This window comes from Pocillopora verrucosa, chromosome 3, assembly GCF_036669915.1.
Source record: "Pocillopora verrucosa isolate sample1 chromosome 3, ASM3666991v2, whole genome shotgun sequence".
NCBI classification, from domain to species: domain Eukaryota; kingdom Metazoa; phylum Cnidaria; class Anthozoa; order Scleractinia; family Pocilloporidae; genus Pocillopora; species Pocillopora verrucosa.
Window position 1 is genome coordinate 12,781,224 of NC_089314.1, and position 20,927 is coordinate 12,802,150.

General features: G+C 38.0%; 2 protein-coding genes across 2 annotated transcripts; one reads left to right on the forward strand and one right to left on the reverse strand.

Annotated features, from left to right (window-relative positions):
* The first annotated feature begins 4,029 nt into the window (after positions 1-4,029).
* Positions 4,030-14,166, forward strand: LOC131786496 (voltage-gated purine nucleotide uniporter SLC17A9-like). The gene is made up of 10 exons (XM_059103547.2): positions 4,030-4,603; positions 5,711-5,930; positions 6,767-6,866; positions 8,288-8,518; positions 8,978-9,074; positions 10,185-10,272; positions 10,567-10,601; positions 11,045-11,216; positions 12,114-12,143; positions 12,633-14,166. The coding sequence occupies exons 1-10, from the start codon at positions 4,397-4,399 to the stop codon at positions 12,770-12,772; spliced, it is 1,320 nt and encodes a 439-aa protein (XP_058959530.1). The 5' UTR covers positions 4,030-4,396; the 3' UTR covers positions 12,773-14,166.
* Positions 14,167-14,172: 6 nt separating this feature from the next.
* On the reverse strand, positions 14,173-20,100 carry LOC131786498 (potassium channel subfamily K member 15-like). Its single transcript, XM_059103548.2, has 2 exons — positions 19,486-20,100; positions 14,173-16,172 (listed from the first exon to the last, which is right to left on the reverse strand). The coding sequence occupies exons 1-2, from the start codon at positions 19,802-19,804 to the stop codon at positions 15,478-15,480; spliced, it is 1,014 nt and encodes a 337-aa protein (XP_058959531.2). The 5' UTR covers positions 19,805-20,100; the 3' UTR covers positions 14,173-15,477.
* Positions 20,101-20,927: the final 827 nt, after the last annotated feature.

Sequence of the window (20,927 nt, forward strand, 5' to 3'; positions counted from 1 at the left end):
GTTCCAAGCAACAATGTGTGGGGGGTTCCAGGGGCACGCACGTGATCAATATTATCAAAGGCCTGGGTTCTACTTCCGGTAATTTTGGCGGGAAGTGTCTGTCGAACTGTGAAATGAAAGGATAATTTTGTAGCTTTGCCAAAATAAATCAAAACTTTTCAAATAAAACAAACATAAACTTGAAAATTACTTCAAATCAAGTATATTTCCTGCTAATCGGTGTACACGTAGAGTGTTAAAGTCTGCAGTATTCAGCGCAAAAGCTCTAAAGTTTCTCACTTAAAATGAACTTTGTAAGATAGCTGTATTAATATCCTTAGATAGCCTGACTTAGGCTGATTACCAGTCTTTCCAAGGGGGATGGGGGAAATGCCTTCCTCCCGCGCTCGCTCAGCCCATTCCTCCTTCCGTTGGAAGGCCTGATGGACCTGATACGTTCCTCGATACTCTTGATTAAGCTTTATAGAATGCAAATAATCAAATAAAAAATTATGGGAAAACAAAATAAACTGGAATAAAACAAGAGGCGACTGAGCTGGCTAAGACGTTTTCATCAAGCGCCCAAGAAAAAAAAGAAAACACCCTTTGAAAATCGTGTCAAAGAAAGTTTGTCTCCTTCCTCGGATTCATCTCTGGGGCTCTTCACCTCCGCAATGCACAAAAGTAAGCCTGAATAGGGACAGAAAAGTTTCCAGTCTGAACTGTCTCAAAAATTGTCTTGTCTCTGTATGATAAAGGTCACTGAAATTGGACAACTTGGATGATTCAATCAATTTGGACCCTTTACAACGGTTCGGCAGGCATCTTTGAAGTCCCCTCGTTGGTAACAGGCTGTGTTCCATTCTTTGGTGACAGAAGAAACCAGGAAAAGCCTCTACCCTTTTTAATACCGTTTGGCAAGGATCAACAGGGCGCTGCGCGCTGGAGAAAAGAGTGAATAACAATCTCGCAAAGGCACAAGGGCAATTCGTGAAGGCTCATGGGATTGGAGTCTTAACTAGGAGGTGGATTTAGTTTGTTGTCACGCATCGCTTTTGAGTCCCGAACTTCATGTGATGAATCAGTGTATATATGTTTTTCTAGCTTTCCTTTATTGCTAAGCCAAAAATAACTAAGCTTAGAAACCTATCGAAATAGTGAAAATTGTTCTTTTCTGTCTTTAACATCAAAGGCCATGCATGAGTCATACATTTACACATGCGATGATATTTAATTGTCTCAAATCAGCACAAAAAGGCGTGGACAGATTCAGTGACAACTCTTTAGTATTCTTCCTAGCCTCGTATCCCAGTCCCATATCCTGTTCGTGTTTGATGCACGCAACTAGTTTCGTATCAAGACCGCCCACCGCCAAGCGATCGTAACATTTCAGTAGGATCTGGGTACGAGATTAACACGCTGTAAGTGGGATTGTGGGAGTACTCAACTTTACCTCCTGATAGTGCTAAAGCTCTCCTTCCTCTATTCCCGGTCAACGAAAGATAACGTTGCGAGATGAGAACAGAGTGTACAAATTATTTTAAGCCATCACGACCATGCTAGCCACCAGAGTTTAAGCTGTAAACCGTACAGTTTTTCTAAGTTCTGAGCTAAATTTGGTCATGGTGCAGTCCAGTGCCGAACAAGCGTGTTAAACAAAATTTCTAATGCTTCAGCGATCTTTAAATATTTCAGCTATGAAATTTGTAACCTGGTTAAATCACTGCCATTTACAAGCAAACGTCGTTGTCTTCCAACCTTGTTTCCATGGTGTCTGTCACAAATCATCCCGGAAACGAGGTCGAGGATCATCTTTACGTCGCTTTGATTGTCTTTGTGGTTATTGCTTTGTTATTGCTGTTGGCAGGAAGTTCGGGCATCGATATGTTTGTTTGCGCGGTTGGTATCGCAGCAAACGCAATTTTCTGTATGTCTGGCGTAGAACTGAGATTTGAATCTTTCTTGTTTATCTTGTTATTTGAATTTTCTTCATCCTTGTAGTCTGAATCGGCGTAATTTCCCAGCCTGGAAAAGGAAAAAAGTCAGAAAAAAAAGAAAGAACACTGTCACTGCAAGGTCTTGTGCGTACACTAAAGTCTATTTTTAAATTATCATAACAGCGCCTATAGTTAGACGAGACATGTAGAAAATAGCAACAAGGAGTAGAGACAGACATCTAATCGTTAAGACGGTCCTAATTAATTATTTCAAATGCCAAACATTTCGGTAAAAACGATTAATCGTAATTATATGCCGTCATATAAAGGGAACCAAAAATAGAATTAACCAATAATTGGCTGTAAAAGATGAAACAAGATTGGTTGAAAATGGTTCAGAGGCAAACGTTTCCTCAAAAATCATCACAAAAATAATGGAATAGTTTTCTTTCTATTAGCACTTTGCGTTTATGGCCGACCCTTTTCGGGAAGCCTTTTCGACAAATACCAGGCGATACCACTGGAGCTTTACGTTAAGTTTTAATCACTGCTCCAGTTGTAGTCGGACTTTTACCGATCTACTCAGTGATATCCGCCGATCCACTTCTCAGCACTTTGCCCAATACTGTTCGAGTGGACCTTTCATTACCCTTACAGTACCTTTAACAAAGTTTTCTTTTTATACCGACTATCTTTAATTCCGTCATATTTGACTACATCGGTTTACAGCTATATCCCGGCCGTGTTAATGACGAATATTAAAGCGCAGAAGGAACATTTTTGTAGGTCTTTTTTCCACCATTTATGTACGTTTTTTTTCTTCTAGGAAGGAAAGCTACTGGTGCGATGCGATGTATCTTCAAAATTGTTTTTTTCCCGCGACCAACCGAATATTTCGACGACACAGTCTCGATGGACTATCTTCTTCCCGTCGCAAGTGTAAAACTTTTTAAGAGACCGATAATGGGAAGTGACGAAATGAAATTGACGACCCAGTCGAGAATTGACATTCTTGTTTTCAGCAGCGTCATCTGATTTTAACTTTGGAAACTTCTCAGTCTACATTTTTTTAAATTCAGTATACTTGCGTTAGTTACTCATCTCAAATAACTTTTTCTAGCAAAAAATGTTTGAATTAAGCATGTGAAGAAGAGTGGTCTTGTAACTTACCCTCGATCTAAGAGGTGATTGATAGCGGTGGTCACAACAATCAAAACGAGCAAAGCCGCAGAAAGAAATGACATTTTCCACAATAACTATGCTGTAAGTTGGGGATGTGATGGCGTAAAAGCCTTTTAATCGAAGGGGTTACAATGGCATGTATGAAAGGTTAACGATAATTACGTGACACCTGTCCGCCTTAAGCGGCTTGAAGCTAATTGCGGAACAAAAGGGGACTGCTGTGAGTCTTGAAGAAACAGAAAAAGTCGCCATTTGGTTCAGTCTCCAGCCGAGAACTAGCCGCAGCACGTTTTTGGACAAGTCTGCGGGCGCAACGAAACAACGAGGGCCGGAGACCCGTCAAAGACTGCGACTGAGCCTATATTGATACGGCGGTTTTTCACAGAAAAATGAAACTAGGGATAAGCAAAACTTAGTAAAAAAAAATCGAAAGCCTCGCAAGAAGCCAATAATATATATGGAAAACTTAAAAAAAAGAATACGAAAATTCGCAACCTGTTACTCCCGCTCTATACGATGTCGCGCAACTCCAGGTTTTGGAAGTGGCAAGTCGTCTTGTGAGATCCAATAGAACGGCCTTAAAGAACAAAATATTTTCTGTATGATATATTGATGTATCTAGGTAGTTCGAAGCCTCCTCTGGTGTGACTTTATGACCAGGTTATATTACCTCTGTCTTTCTTGACTTTTTTGTTGTAGGAGTTGAGACGGAATGCCCCCCTCACCACCTCTTTCTCTTTCTGATGAAAAGTAGTAAACGTTGTGAAATGAAGTTAATATGTCAGATATTATTTAGAGGGCCCTCAGAGATGACAAACGACAGAAATTCTAATCATCAGCAGGTGTTGCAGTATATTTCTTAAGTTGAGAACGAACTAAGTCACGAACTGCTGTAACCATATACCAGGCCTGGTTACATGCGTCTTTTAGACTCCCGTATCGGCATAAAACGTGGCGTCTAGCATAGTTTACCGAATGAATTTGTGACAATTTGGTATTTTTGGTAGCCTTAAGATACTCGGGTCGATTATCAAGCTTTTCACTTACATGGTAGTTGGGCTCATTAACTACAACAAGACGAGTCTACTCAGCGAGAGTAACCATGAAACAAGCAATGTCGTAACGGTTGGAAAAAATTCGTGTGTGGCTCGAAGGTGGATATACAGCCTCGTTCCTTCAGCAAAATTTCATTGATCGCCTAAGACTGTCACATTAGCACACCCAGACTTGTAGTTCATCCACAGATATCGAAAGGAGGTGATATTTACTAGTTATCCCAAGGAAATTTAATTTAACGAATGACTACCTCAGAGCCAATACGGTTGAAAATCGACATGAACGAAAAATCTAAAGGAGATGCGGGTTTCCAGTGGCCGGAGGAACAGCGAAAGTACTGGATTGTGGCCATGTTTTGTGGTACACTATTACTGTACGCTGCCAGATCAGCTGTACCTTTGTGTATGGCAGCCATGAGCTCTGAATTAAAGTGGGACAAAGAGATCGATGTAAGTCCTGCCGTGTCCATGAGTAGAACTGTGTGTATTTAAGTGGCTGTATTAAGTTATTTAGTTTAAACAAATTATTAGTTTCTCGTTTAATTTGTTTACCTAAAAACAGTAGGGAGAAATCTCAACAGTTGATGGCCCGAAACGGCTTGAATTTTACAGGAAAGAAGATGGAAAAGTCGCATCCGACTGAAAGTCAACCTCAACTTTTGTTTTGTTATTGATGTCTTGTATATTCCTTACATCTATTTAAACGCAAGTTTTTGTTTGCCCAGCCATACTCGAACTATTCTCTGTGTAAATTTTCTGTGTAACACATTAATTATTGTCTTTGATTTACCCTTGGCAAGAGCAAATTTTTGACAACCTTAAGTGCCTGGTTACCTTAGGGCTTATTTTGTTTGTGTTTGATGTAAACCTTTTAACAAGTAGCCTAAAGTAGGTGTGGCCCCCTATTCACAAAAAATGCTTCAAGCAGAAAGCCAGCAAATAGTGTACCATCAAGTCTATGTAGTTTTCTGAGATTCAAAAACAAAAGACCACAAAGATTAGAAAACGTGTTAACATTATACTCTTGCCTAACAATTCTCACAAGATTTTTTGTTTATCTATAGAGCAAGACGGGTTTGTGATCAACGTATCAGCCCATTAGTAGGGTTTAGCTTGAGAAATATCAGTGAGATGAACCAGGAGTAAAATTTGAAAATTGCAAAAGTTGTGTCAATTTTTTCCCTTGTGAAAAAAGTGGAAACATTTGAATTTGTACTAGTGTGACTGGGTTCTTAGGAAGTCAGCAATATTTTTCTCAATAAATCTCTGCTCCTTACAGTTTTGAAGTTTGGGGTATGACTATGGGGTATTTCAAGTTTGAAGAGCTTTGATAAGATTTAGCATGACCAAAATAATCACTGCTATTTACAAACAACCAACATTTTTGCTAAGTAATCAAATTTTTGTCAGTGGGTATGGGCCCTTAGTTCTGTACTGATGTCATGTAGAAATGAGGAGCTGTGTATACAGGAAGGTTTAGACAGAAACTTCAACTTTCTGTGCAACCAATCTTTTTCTTTATGCCTGAAACATTCAGTTATTTTATTTCTTTTCCAGGGAGCAGTTATGTCTGCCTTCTTTTGGGGATACATGCCTGCACAGATCATTGGCGGATATTTAAGTGACAAATATGGTGGAGAAGTAATATTAGGAATTGCTGCAATTTTCTGGTCTTTATTAACATTGGCTGTTCCTTTTATAACAGTGTCGCCAATACTTTTCTTCTCTCCTACCATGATTATATTTGCTGCTAGAATGTGCACTGGTTTATCCCAAGGTTTGTGATGAAATTGTATTGAATCTTGAATCTTGATAATAATATAATAAGTAGATAGTGGTATATGGGTGGGTGGTATATAGATAGGGAATTTTTCTTCAAGCATTCAACACTATCTCATGAATGAGCATAGCAAACACAAAATAGAAATTCCACATCTACAAGCAGCCATGTATTATTTGTTTATTATGTAAACACCCAACTGTAGGTCCTTACTGACAAGAAAAGTTGACTTAATTAATTGGTGAAGAATCCATGGGGAAACAGAATTTTTTCTTTGTCCTATGCTCATGACAAGACAAAAAAACATCTTTCTCTATCTCTTTACTGAGCTCGAAACTTACCATCTCTCTTATTTCTATCTACAAACATTATGCTATCAACATTGCTGATCCTAGCAGTATGCATGTCATATGAACTTCATAAAAGACCATGCTCTCTGTGGCTCAGTGGTAGAGCATCAGAGCACGGAATCTGAAGATATTTCCAAGATTTTGTTGATGGTTTGCCATAAAATTTCTTTTGAATTTGTGAATCAACAAATATAAAACCTTTGACACAGCAACAGGGATCAGTTTTGTCAAATATCCTTTTGTCTGCAGGAAACTAACAAGAGTCCAACATAACACTCTCCTGTAAGCAGACATACACCCTATTTTTCTGTGGTATATGAATATAGGAATAATTCTTATAGGTGGACAGTTCCACTAACAAGTACTTTTTCCAATCCCCAAGGGTTTCCACCTACAAGAGAGTTGACTGTGTTGACATGAAAATGACACAGATTGATAGTTGCTGATTCTTACTGTTCTTAAATATCTTTCTTTCAATTTTAGGTTTACATTATCCCTCACTAACAAACATAATTGCTAAGAGAATTCCAATAAAGGATAGAACATTTTTAACAAGTACAATATTTGCTGGTGGACCCGTAGGGTAAGTTAAGAAATATGCTATACATACTTAACAAAGAAAATTAATTTTAAGGTAAGAATGTCGACAAATTCATTTGACTTATATATCTCCTTCTCTTGAGGTACAGAAATAAGGTTATTTGACAAGGAAATACCAAAGGAAATACAGATCAAATTAGGCTGAAGTTGTTTTAATTTTAAATCATTTTAAACTGTAGTTAATCTTGAAAATATTATCAGCCCCTAATATATAACATCAGTATACATATTCTCCATACTGTTCTCTAAACATTTTCTATGGTGCTGACAAGGAGAATTTGTTTAACAATCAAGACTTCCTCTTGTTGGTGATCATTACCTTTGTTCTCATGACCAGAATGTTTGATTCAAGTGTGATATTGTGAGGAGAAATTTAATGCTGGTCACTTGAAAGGGTTGAAGGAGAAGCATAATTTTATTTCCTCCAGTAAAATATGATATGAAAGCATGACTTTGATCAGGTTTCAAGATGCTAAACAGTATTTAAGATGTTTGGAAATCACCTTCAATACTGCCACTTTTAAGACTGTTTATCAACCTGCTTACCTGAGTTATTACAAAAATCTTACCACTTAACAATTGGTTCATATGTTAGCATATGTTCATCGAGATATGAAGCACGCAGGAAGTTTTGGAGAGAACAAAAATGCATAAGAGTTGCTTGAGGCTACTTCTTGAGTGCTCTCCAAACTTCCCAAGTGCTTCATATCTCGATGAATGCACAGCTGACATATGAACCAATTGTTTTATAACATTTATATTTATATTTTCCAACTTGGACTCACTCAGAGTTGCGAAATGGGATGACACCAGCCATGCTTGTTCCTTGTTTTCTTTTTCTTTTCATTTTTTGGGGGGGGTTAAAAACTCCATTCCCAGAGAAAAAGTAGGCAGTTCTTCCTCATCAACTGGCTCACAACTTTCCATGTTTAGCTTAAATTGCTGCCAAAGTCTTAACCAGTTTTTTTGTAGTAAAATCCCAAAGTAAAAAATTGTGTAGAAAATTTTTTTTCTTGAGGGATTTGTTTGCTGATGTCATGAGCGTGCACAATAGGAATATGAAGCATGCTTATGCAATTGAATTTAATTTGACAAATTTACTAGCTATGTTATAATTATTTTTGACTCCTCTTGGCAATCTGTTCCAACTACCGGTACTGGTAGCCTTGCAAAGCCTAGGACAGGGTACTTTCTATGTTATAACAAAGGGCATGGTAGATCTAAGAATTCCCTCTGCCTTAGTTCAAATGACAAATGAGCATTTTTGTTGCAAATGGAAGAGAATTACTACTGAGTGAGGTGATAGATGTACAACTGGTGTTTTCCTTCCCTTCAAGTTTCAACCTGAAACTATATTGTGAAACGGAAAGGGATAATGATGTTTCATGTTCTTTTTTTCCATAGCACATTGTTCATGGGCAGTGTTGGTTCATTATTCCTCTCTTACATGGGTTGGCATAGCGTGTTTATTTTTCATGGTCTAATGGCATTGTTATGGGCCTGTCTTTGGAGATATTATTTAGTTTTACCAGAATTTGAACTTGGAAGCATCAAAATGGTTGAACCAAGCAGTTCTGAACGGGCACACCTACTCAATGTTCCCTGGGAGACATTTGGAAGAAATCCAGCTGTCTGGTTTGTATGCTGTCACTATCATCAGTGTCATCATCTCATTACCATTGTCATCATCATGATTATATGATTGTGTGGTTTATTTGTCCATGTGTGTGTAGCTTGAGAAGGACTGTTATCAGTTGTTGTGACAAATGTTTCAACAACCGTAGTGAAAGTCATCATCAGATTGTTGATCAGACAACATGATCCAATGTTACTCTTAGGCTCAATTTTCTTTATCTTTCATTATTATTGGAATGTTGGTGTTTTTGTTGTTGTTATTGTTGTGATTTCATTGTTAACCTTTTTTATTGTCAGTATTAACATTTCTTTCTAGTTTTAATTGTTTACATGTCTTTCTTTCTACCTATTCCTTTTTTTATGTACTAACATGAACTCATAAATTACTTGCAGACCTAACAAATATGAGGTTGCAAATTCTCTCTTACCTGTTACCCTTTTACCAATTTTTCTTTTCAGGGCTCTGGTTGTTTCACATTTCTGTCAAGGCTGTGCATTCTGGAATGTGTTTGCATGGCTTCCCATGTTTTTTGAGGAGCGTTTTCCTGGAAATGAGGTATCGTCACTTAATTTTACCTCTCCATCCCCCTTAAAAAAAAGCAGTTGAGAAAAAAACTTGGTTATTTGTAAGTTTTTAACCTTGTGAGTCACACCATATCTTGTCTGTGAAAACTGTCCTGTACTGCATGTACAGTGGGTACCTTAGATGAAAAATAATGAATTTGAAAGCAATCTTAGCATTAATGAACACTACTTAACCCTTTAACTCCCAGATCAAATTTGTAATTCTCCTTACCATCAACCATACAATTCTTACAATGTTCATTCAGAGAATTTTGTTTTGGATCAAGTAATTATCCCCAAATTGATCTTTTCCTTTAATCTCATCATTTATCTAGTTGCTATTGTATAGATAGTTTAAGGAGAAATTCTGTCTTAGTCACCCATGGGAGTTAAAGGGTTAAGTGGTAGAGAAAATAAGACCTGAAAAAAATTCAGGTCTGTACAGGATTTGAACCCATGACCTCTGCGATACTGGTGCTCTGACAACTGAGGTAACAAGCCAACTGAGAGTTGGTCATACTGTTGGTTCATAATAAACCCACGAAGTGAAGATATAAGAAATAATGTATGTCAAACAATAAATTTTTTAAACTGCTGCCTCCCAAATATCAGTCAGTCACCATAAGGGACTTTAAATGAAACATGACAGTGACTGCAACAAGGATGTAAAAAAATAATAGATGTAATGGCCAGAACAATAGCTCAGCACATGCTTTTTAAACTTTTGTACATTTATCAGCTGTCCTCTACAAAACAACAACACAAAATTACCAAAATTTTCATGGTCTGAGAACAGAAACCCTGATGGCGAATTATTCAAGTTCCTATTTAGAATTCAACATTAATCACATATGGTGTAATGATGTGCTAAATTTGAGGTGTGGCACTGCCAGAGGTGATAAAGAGATCCAGCCATTTTCAAAAATTCTTACTAAAATTAAAAATTTAATTTGAATTGCTGTTTTCCTTGATGTTGCTCTCCTGACTGCTTAAGGTCCCTTCTGCCAACTGAGACAGACGGTGGAATTGGGTGCTGTAGGTCCCTTGAAGGAAATTGATGTACAAACAATAACTATAAATCTGTTGCTGATCCCTCCTGTAGAAATGGATATTTAATGTCCTTCCATGGTTGCTATACTTCCCAGTGGCTCTGTTTGTTGGACATGTAGCAGATAGCATGATTAGAAAAGGTTAGTTATTAAATCACTCATTGAACTGTTGTGAAATCTTTTGGTTAATGCCATATAGTACTTAGCAGAAGCATTTTATGTGTTGTTCTGTCAATTAGAATTTCTTCCCCTGGACCCTCTTCACCTACTCTTTAATTAGCAGATAATGGCTGAAATATTCCATTGTGTGAAAGATGATCAGTTAGCATACAGGGTAGCAAGGTTTTAGCAGTCTTTTTCGAAGAACACGGCAGAAGCATTGCAATTAATTCGATCCTCTATCTTCCTACTATTCCTGCTTTGTCAATTCTGCAGGATCATCAGTTACTTTTGTCAGGAAATTCTTTCAGGTAATTTTCTGTTTTTAATGTTTTCTGTTTTTTAATGTTCTTAATAAAAGCTATTCACTGAAAAGTACAAGAGCAAAAAAAACTATATGTTATTTATTTTCATTATTGCAATCTTGGTTCTGTAATATGATATACTGGTCATTTGCACAGATTCCATCTGTGCTTCCATTACACTAACTTCTATAATTTTTGTCATCATTGTTATCGTTATGTTAAAAGAAATTCAAATCAAATGGTCAAAAGTTGTTCAAAAGCTGTCCACAGAGTGTCTAACTGGCCTTATGTGCGTGGCAAGTAACATCTCCTACCACACCAGATAGAGCATTGGATCATTATTATTAAAGTGATTCTTCATATAATTATTATTGTGAGGTTTGTTATTTCTCCTGTTACTTATCTACTTATTTTTGCTAAAGTGCAATTTTAATGCTTTTTTTTTACAGACTCTTTCAATGTGTGGTGGGGCACTTTTCATGATTCTTATTACCAAGTCATCCAACTTTAGTCAGGCTATTTTTTGCATGATGATGGCCATGAGTATGAATGCATTAGGTAATGCAGGCACTCCTGTCACACCCCAAGATATGTCTCCCAAGTTTGCTGGGACACTCTTTGGTAAGTAGCTTTGTTTGCTGGGTTTTATTGGGTGTCAGAGATGGGAGAATTTTTTTAGTTAAATTTAAGTTGCCTATTTTTTATTCAGAAGTGGAAGGATCCTGCCTTGTACTCTCTGCTTTATGGGTTACACCAATAACAATCACGAGCATGTATCTATGTATCCCATTTTCAAGAGGAATAGGTTATTGATCAATTTCAGTTTTAACCCTTTAACTCCCAAGATCTGATTGTTAATTTTCCTTCTAGCTGCTACACATTTCCCTGTAACTTAGTTATGAGAATTTGGTGTTAGATCAAGACAACAACCTGTACCTGATAAGTTTGAGAATTCTCATCATCTCTGTGCTGGATATGGAATGGATATTATAGGGAGAAGTTACATGTTAATCACTCCTGGGGGTTAAAAGGTTAAAGGGTTCAAAACTCTTGAAACCAAACACTAAAGGCAAGACAGTAATGGAAATAACAGCCGGTCACTGAAAATTGTTGGAAGGAATTTTGGCAAATGTAGAGCTATTTTTATGTAAAAATGTAATGCCAATGATAATTGCTGTGAGCGAAGAAAATGTTCATTTGTGAACAACTTTGTTTCTTGATGACCGAAGTCTAATTTGGGTATATCTCAAAGTATGCTTGGATAAACAAATTGAATTTACATTTTTAAAATTCCAATTGAATGAAGTGATGCTAAATTTAGTGAAGTTAAACTTATAAATTGTGTGAGGGAAAGGAAAAGGGAAATACACAAGTCCTCTTAGGGGAGAAATTGACTATGTCCTGCAGTGGGTCAGAGGAATTGTTGTTAGTTCCAAAGCTCTACACCCAAGAGGAATGTGATCATGAATTCTTTAAATCTTTTTGTTCACTTTTTTGCTTTTTCTTTTTTATCTCTAGGAATAATGAACTCAGCAGGTGCATTTTCAGGTGGGTTGCATGGACAGAAATTTTCTAAATTACCTCTGTTGATTGACCCCAAACAAAAACACCAATGACACAAGAATGTTAGGGACTGAATCCTGCTAGAACCTGACCAGGCACTATCTTCAGATCCAAAGGGCGTATGTGTTGGCTGTGAACTTCCTCTTTCCCAGACCTTTCTTTTTCATGATCTTTGCCTCAGTGTTTTTCACACTAGATCATCGTCATCATGTTGCATTATATTACACATTCAAACCCTTAACTTTCTGATTTTAATATTTTCATTGCTATAATTCAGCCTTGCATGTAAGGCTGAAATCGCTTGTGACTTGATCCTTTACCTAAATGTCTCAAGCTTTTTGGTGGAGTATTGTGTTCCATTCGGACCTTAAACAAAACAAGCACAAGACATTATAATTGGGTAATTCGATGTGCTTCTGTCTCTGCCTTCAATTATCCTATTCTTCTCTGTTAAGTTTTGTTTATTTTTTACAGGAATTGTTGGCCCCCTTCTCACAGGTTACCTTTTAGAAGTTGGTCACAGATGGGACTATATATTTAAATTGAACGCTTTAGTACTCATCTTGGGTGCTTCGGTGTTTCTGATAAGAGGAACTGCAAAGAAAATAGTGTAGAACAACTGAAATTGCTCAAAGAATATTCTCCATATCAGCCAGCCTAAAGAGGTACTTTCAGGGACCTTGAAGCAAAGCCATTTACAGGATGAGCGGAAGAAAAAGAGCAGCAATTGAGCAGAATTTTTTAAGTAAGGAATGGACAATGTCTAGCGTGGCTCATCCAATTCGGAATGCACGCGGATAGTTGGAAGAGCATTAAGGTAGCGGCGTCTTGAGCATATCTTATGCTACCTTCGTGTTCTCCACAACTATCCGCGTACATCCCGAATTGGTTGAGCTAGATATTGCGCTCTGATTGCCTAGACATTGTCCATTGCTTTTTATAACATAGCGAAACATTTTTCACGCTGAAAAGTTGCTCTATCTGAACTGATAAGATTGCAATGACGTCAGCCTGAACCATCTCTATGAGCCATCCATTTCTTTTTCATAAAATATTAGCCAATCAGAGCGCGTGTACGAATGTAGCTATGTTATAACTGCAAATGTGCCATCTTTCCTTCCACAATTATTCCCGCTCTGAGGACTGTTTAGGGTGCTGTGTGTTCGGGAGATTAGAACCAAATTAGATGCTTATAAAATTGGGCCCATTTCCTAAGAAGGCTGCAGCGCACAAGAAAAATTAAACTCGCTTTAGTCGAACTGACGTAGAAATATGACCAAAGAGGATGTTGCTCAATTGGTTTCTTTTCATGTGTGAGTGAGTTCATCTCATTCATCCCCAACCACTGTCATATGTTTTCTTTTTTCCCACGAAATGTAATTCGGAAAAAGGGGTAAGTTTCTAAAGAAACTTTTGTGCTGCGTCGGTGATAGAGTATAATGAGGTAATTTAGGGTCATCGACTGAGTTGATAGCGTAAATTGGCCACCGTAAATCATTTCAAAGCTGATGTTTCGAGCGTTCGCCCTTTGTCGCTCGAAACTCTTTAGGGGGTCAATTTACGTGATCAACTCGCTTGATAGTACCACATTACCTTTTAATTCGGAAAGCTAGGGGTTTTTTTCGGTGGGCGTATTTCATTTTTCATTTTTAGTCCTGTTAGACTACGAGCGGTTCTTTCGGCGCACGGAGTGAGGCGCACTTCCTTTTTGTGTGCCTCACTTCCAGAGTTCCTTGCAGCGCACTTCAATTTGTTTTTCTTTTTCACAGACTTTATTGACTTGCGCGACGGACTTCGCCGAAAAGCTGGGACTAAAATCTTGTGGTAGATTTAATATTATATCCTTTAATAACAGCTATCTAATTTAACTCTGGCCAAATGTACATGATACGTGTACATCTTAGAATCATTATTTGCATTGATACTTTTTGGCGCTAAAAAGTTGTTAGTTTAAGTGTCGTAGATATTGTAATTCAAAGTCCGGACCCGTAGCACTCATTAACAAAAATTAATCAACACATCTGGCTTATGTGTCTATGTCTGGTGTCTATTATTGTCATATGTAAACATAGACTCCAGTTGCGATACACAAGCGCCTTTTTACGTTTTTCAGGCGGGCGAAATGATCGCGAGGAGTACACGAATGACGAGAGACGTGCAAACTTTCCACGCGCGCACCTTGCCCTCTTCTTTACCTTGCGCTTTTCGTAAAAAGGCAAACAACATTACGCTTGTTTTGAGAGTCGGTCTCTCCAGTTCGTTCTTTATTCCCCGCGAGAGGTGCGTCAACTCATTTTCTGACTAGCAGTTGGTTATCGAACGCAAAACAAACAAAACGCAAAACTTGCTGTTCTGGAGCGATAACTGTTGGTTTATATCACTGTAAACTGAGAGTTATGACCACGATGGCTTTCCTCCAACTTGCCCCCAGGCCATCCTGAAAAGCACATCCAGCAATCCTCGCGGTTATATCATTATCTCCAGATTTTAATTGCGCTCCAGTGCAGTGCTAGGTTACATTCTGGAGAGTGAGATGTATACGTGCGGCAGAGGAAGGGACGAAGCTCCTATTTTCGGAATCTGCCACATATGTTTCATTTAGGACGTTATGCTAAAACAAAGCCCCTCCAGTTTACTGGCCATTCACTGTTGACAAGGTGCACAAGCTGCTGTAGCTTTCTGCTGCTCTAGTCTCTGACCTTGTTTAAAAATGTCTCTGCTTAAGTTTCCTTATTCCAAGACTTGCGAAAATTGTTTCTTTGCGCAGGCTTATAACACCTCTGTCCGCAGTTTTTGAATACAATCAGATATTTTTCTTGAAAACTAAACAATTGAATATCAGTTTTATAACTTCAGTATTTGAAGGCAAAGTACAAGACTAAATGAAAACCGTTATACCGGGCACAGCCCAAACACTTCTCTCCAATGAAAACTAATTCTGTTACTTGAACGGTTTTTTAGACCCTGCTCACTGGGGTAGAAATTTCCTGTATGTAAAGGAACTTTTGAGTGGTAAAAATCCTGGATAACTGAGTTATTTTCATTGCTTGTAGACGAAGAGTAGTACTCCCTTTTCGGTTAAATACGTCGTGCGAGTGCAAAAAATGAGTGGAAAAAGACAATTATGTCGGCGGGCCGGACAGAACTCTGGGAGTTAGGCCTACTTTTCGTGCGCCTCCTACCCAGAGCTCCACGTGGCGCGCTAGCATCAATGTCTCTTTTAACTGATTTTATTTTCCATGCGCAACAGACTTCGTCGATAAGGAGGGACTGCTCCAAGCCTGACTCACTTGAAATCCACTCTTCTATACGTTAACTCTCAACAAAAACTCTTTGGAAAGTGGCTTACTTCACCAGATTGTTCATGTGGTAGATCTTTGTCGCTCTTTTCGTTCAGTTCTTGTTTATCTATCTCCATCTTCTCTTTGCTTATTTTCTTATTTAAGCTTCTTAACTTGACTGAGCCAGGATCCTTATTGGAGTCTGTAGATTTAGTCCTCCAGGTCGCGGGCACGTGTGACATTTCGTCAATCGCGTTCAAAATTGAGCAAATGACAGTCGAAGTCACTGATAATCCCAAGATCGTAAATGTCATCATTACAAAAGAAGCAAACAAACGCTTGCCGTTTTCACCCAGACCAAGTTTGTCCAGTTTCGACGACTCCTCCACCCGAGGAAAAAGATCACCAAACCCAATTGTGCTGTAGGCGATGAAATTGAAATAAACCCCATCAAAAAATGTCCAACCGTCAAAGATCATGTCAGAAGCTCCACCCACAAGAAGGACTGCTACCATCATTAGGAACGAAACCACCGCAGCTTTGATCCCCACATGGGAGGGGTGCCTCCGTTTGCGGTATTTTTTCTCGACATGTTTTATAGTGTTGTAGATGTATTGATTAATTCGTTCACCGACTGTCTTAAGCACGACCAGATTTAGAGGAATCCCAAGCAGGGCACAGAATATGCAAAAAAGCCGGCCACCAAATGTAAGAGGAACAATATGTCCAAAACCTGTTAACAAGGAAAAAGATATGTAAGGAAGAAAACGAAAACTGATCGGTTTCCTATATAGAAGTTGTTTAAGTTGTTGAGGCTAGATAGAAGTGCTATGTTGTGATTGGTTCTTACCCAATAATATTTTTGCGATAACTTTGCGAATCGGCGAAGGACCTACAATGATTGGTTGTGATACAGCCAGACAGTAGCGCTATCTTCGTTGATTGTAGTTTGCGCGTGAAGATTTCAATGGATCATTTATGTGGTTCGAAATTTTCGCCCTGATATTTCAGTGACATTCAACCCGCAACTTGAACCGATTTTCTTATCGTGCTGTTATAAATTCTAAAAACGAATCAAACTATTGATCAAGCACTTTGTTGCTGTTGTGCTGGGGACATGGAACAGGGACGGGGACATGGAAGACATTTCAGTGGAACCCGTATGAAGCAGTCAGCCTGTATTAAGCGGTCGATTGACAAAGTCTCGTAATTTTTCCCTTAAGTACTATAATTTTCACCTCTATAAAGCGGTCGTGGTCACCTTTGACCAACGTCCTGTTTGTAATATCCTCCACCTGTATTGAACGGTCACTAAGGCTGATCCACTTAAATAAAACTTAAGATAATTTCTCAAGTCAATTTATTCCATTTTATCTCCTGAAATCAATGTTACTGTGACTTTGAGTTGAAATGTCCTCAACGCATTGCAGATAATCTTTTTTTGGGGACTGTTGGGAGAAAATAGGGGTTTATTTTTGGCTTGTTTTTTAGTTTGTTTTTTGTTTTTGTTTTTGTTGCTCTTGTTGTCGTTGTTTTTTTTTTTAACGCGTCTGACTCCTATCTTGTTGAACTTGTATTAAGCGGTCAACCAAGCGGTCACCCCGCCACGCCCCTGAGTGATCGCTAAATACAAGTTTGACTATACGTGCACTCACAAAAACAAACACCTTGGTTTCAGTTAAACTCTAAAAGCCTCTCTTTCCTCCCCTTTTCTCAAACATCTCTAATTTTTTTTTCAATTACAAGCAGCTGAAAAGCTGTAAATGAAATAAAAAGCATTCAATACGAAATTTTATGAGAGCTCGCCGAAATTGTCTCAAAGATCAAACAACAAACGTGTATGAGCAAGTCGGGCTTGTTTTTATAGTTTTGAATCTAATTGGTCGGTGATTCGCGTAGCCTTCAGGGTTTAGTTATGTTTGGGTTTTCTTTAAGGGTAGCACTTGCCAGAGGTATTTTCGTCGCAAATTGGGTGGAGGGAAAAAGCTTAGCAATCTCGTGTTTCAACGAAAAGAAAAATGCCCGTTGGATCCGTCGCCAACTGTAGTGACGAGCACTTAGAGCAAAGCGTCGCAAATTGTGTGGACGGAAAAAGCTTAGCAGTCTTTTGTTTCAACAAAAGAGAGGAGATGCCAGTTGTATCCGTTGCCAACTATAGTATCGAACACTAAGAGCAAAGCGACGTAACTTGATCTAAGGCTTTCCTAAAAATAAGTACTTGACTCGAGTGCGATATCATTCAAAAGGTCACAATTTCTGACAATAGAAGGAAAGTATCTTGGCGTTTCCTAGCTCATGCTGAAGAAAGAGATAACTCTTCGGCGTTATTGTGTTTTGCGTTATCTATTGCATGTGCAACGAGCAATCTTTCAACCCTCGATGATATAGAGGTTTTTATTCACGATCGAGTTGCGAGGCATCAAAAAAAACGAACTGGTAAGCGCAGCGAACGAGGGAGATTTTTTAGTGAATTAAAATCGTTCGTGCGCGCTTTCCATGGTATGATGTTTATATTTCATAAACACAGAGAATTTTTTCCTAATGACCGACAAATTTCAAAGATTGGAAGCGAACGACTGTGAAACTGAAAGACATCGCTCGTCCAATTCACGGTGTGAATCCCAGTGCGTATGAAATAAATGTAACTTTCTCTATATGTGAAAGGAGCGCAAAAACGTATAATCTATTTAACAACAAAATGAATTCTCGCCAGTCCAGTCCCACCAGAGGAATGACTAAATAAAGTTTGTGTAATTGATTAAGGATTGTCTGCAGCCATTTATGGAGATATGGGTCGGCAGCGATGATAATGAACCATAGATAAAGGTAAATAAGTTTAAACAAGAAAAAATATAACTTTAACAATATTCAAAATTATGACAAGCAGCAAAGTGCCAAATTTTGGTTGTGCCTTTCATTCGTTCGTGTATCGAATTAAGTGTGTTGTGAAGACAGATCTTTCGAATCGGTCAAACTTTAAGTTTAAATCGTTCATTAGGTAATTTTAAGTCTAATGTAAACCTGGGAAGGTTTTATCCGATGAAATGATCTGAAAATGCGACAGCATTTATTATTTCGCCTAAGGTTAAAGAAAAAAAAAAAAAAAAAAGAACAGATGAAAAATTGATCGGCAATTAATATTTTGTTATATCTTTCATCGAAACATGTGCGATTCATATATGAATATATGAGCTTCTGGAAATGTGAAACTTTTGTAATTCAAATGGTGATGTTTCTTAGAACTGGGTGTAACCGAAATGCTGAAAAGAATAGTGAAGCTCTGGCAACAGAAAATGGACAGCAATCAATTGTGTCAAACTCACTTCAAAGTAAACCGATTCATTCACTGAAGAAGCCGCTAAAAGTAAAGAATCGAGACTGTTATCTTGTGATTTTCACAAAATCCCTTATAATGTCAAAGCGTGTTCATAACAATCTGTTTGTTTTACGGTCAGTTTTTTAGCCATGAAGGAAAAGCTAATAACTGGTTTTCGATCATTACAAAACTCCAAGTTGCAATTGTAATATTTGATGGATTAAGTTGTATCGGCACCTAACAGTCGAAGAAGCATCGTTTTAAATTGCATAATATCATCATAAAATGTGTTTATTCACTTTGCGCTAAAAACCAGCGTGTTAGCTGTTTAACGAAAGGTTTTCGACCTCGCGAACCCCTCAAATAGCTTTTGGCTGCCGACGTTGCCACTTCTTTGTTTGATATTTCTATGAAGGCAGATGAACACTTTTTCTCGTACGTTTGCCAAATTGTTATGAAAACAGTAATAGCAGTAAAATCTCTGAGGAATATAGGGAAAACCTCGTTTCCCTTGCGGTGTACGCATAAGATACAGCAAAACCAGACGCACAGTGTGGGAAAGTGCTTCAAAATATTAAGTCTGACTTTGACGAAACGAAAAATAAAAATCTGTCAAGACTTTAGCCGATCCAAACATCCTCTCCTTTCTGTTAGCTCTCCTAGCCTTCAACCTTCCTTTTGACAGTGACAGTCTATTTAATAAATGTTATTTGCAATACACAATACTTACCCATGGTAGTTACCACCGTAGTCGTGAACCAAAACGCGTGGTAAAAATTCCAGTAATTTTTGTAGCTTTCAGCATATCCACGCTTGACAAGAACATTAGCGTCGGTGATAAACTCAATGAAATCTTCTTCGCTCATGTTATACTTCTGTTTGTAGTGCTTTTTCTTTCCTTGATATATCTCGTACTGAAGTTTGTCGTTAGCTACTTCAAGAGAGTTAAAGACGACGGCACAAACACATGTGTACAGTACCAAAATAAGTAACAAAATAAACAACCTGAACGACTGTCTTGTGTGCTGAAACTTCAATGTCGCCGTCATTTTTACGGAGCTGTGGTGATTTTTCCCGAAGGACAAGAAAGACAAAGTTTGTCTCAGACGCGCACAAAATTACGTGATTTCCACAGCGTTTCTTGAATCAAACAGTTTTCGTCTCACTTTAAAAAGAGAAATTATACATGTCGTGAAACATATGGCCACGTACTTTTGTTCATCAATTGGCCAACTGATTGATAAAAACCTGGATTCCAAACGTGATGATAAGAATTTAGGGACTTCATCCATCAATCTAGGATCACTGCATTAAAAACATTCCATTTAAGAAATTATTTCTTTACCCGTCAAAGGTCTTCTTGCAATCACTCCATCTGCAAGGCAAAGAAAGTTTTCAGGCAAACATAGAAATACATTATTCATTTCCAATGCAGTGAAGGCTAAATCCTTTTCTAGTAATTGATTGATTGTCGCATCAAACGCCAATAGCATCTGTTTAAAATATTATAACCGTTGCACGATTCATAACTTTGCCACCTTTTGCAATTTAAGGCTTAAGTATGCTCAGTCAACCAGCCTAAAGCCTGTTTTTCTTGCGCTTCGCGCAAATAATGGAAGATATATTTGTGTTTAGAGTTCTCTCGTGATCGGCTGTTCCATAGAATCAAACACCATAGAAATATCGGACGAACCGGTCACAGAGGCGAATTATCATTCGGGCAATTATGAAATAGTTGTTGCTAATTGGTAAAAAAAACGAAATTGAAATTTGACAAGTTGAAGATGGAGCACTCGAAAATAAGTGATGTGTTCTTCTTATGCAACAGATCGTGCGTGTAACTGATCATGTCAAAATCAGATGACGCTGTCCGACTTATCAATACCGCAACCGAACAATTCATCTTGTGCTTTCCTTAAGTATACCGTAAAAAAATGCTACCTTGAGGAAAATTATCCAATTTAGCTTAGTTATTTACAGTTCAGTTAGGTGAAATTTTCACCTTGGAGAAAAAAAGTTCTGAATTCTATTGAACCGATTGATGTTGAATAAGGTTGTTCCAGGAGCAACTCTTTCATAAGACTGTTGTGTTTTGTGTGAGTTCCTTGTTCGCGAAGCTTTCTGAAAACGTATTCACTGGGTACCATTAACACTTCACTAACCCACAATAGT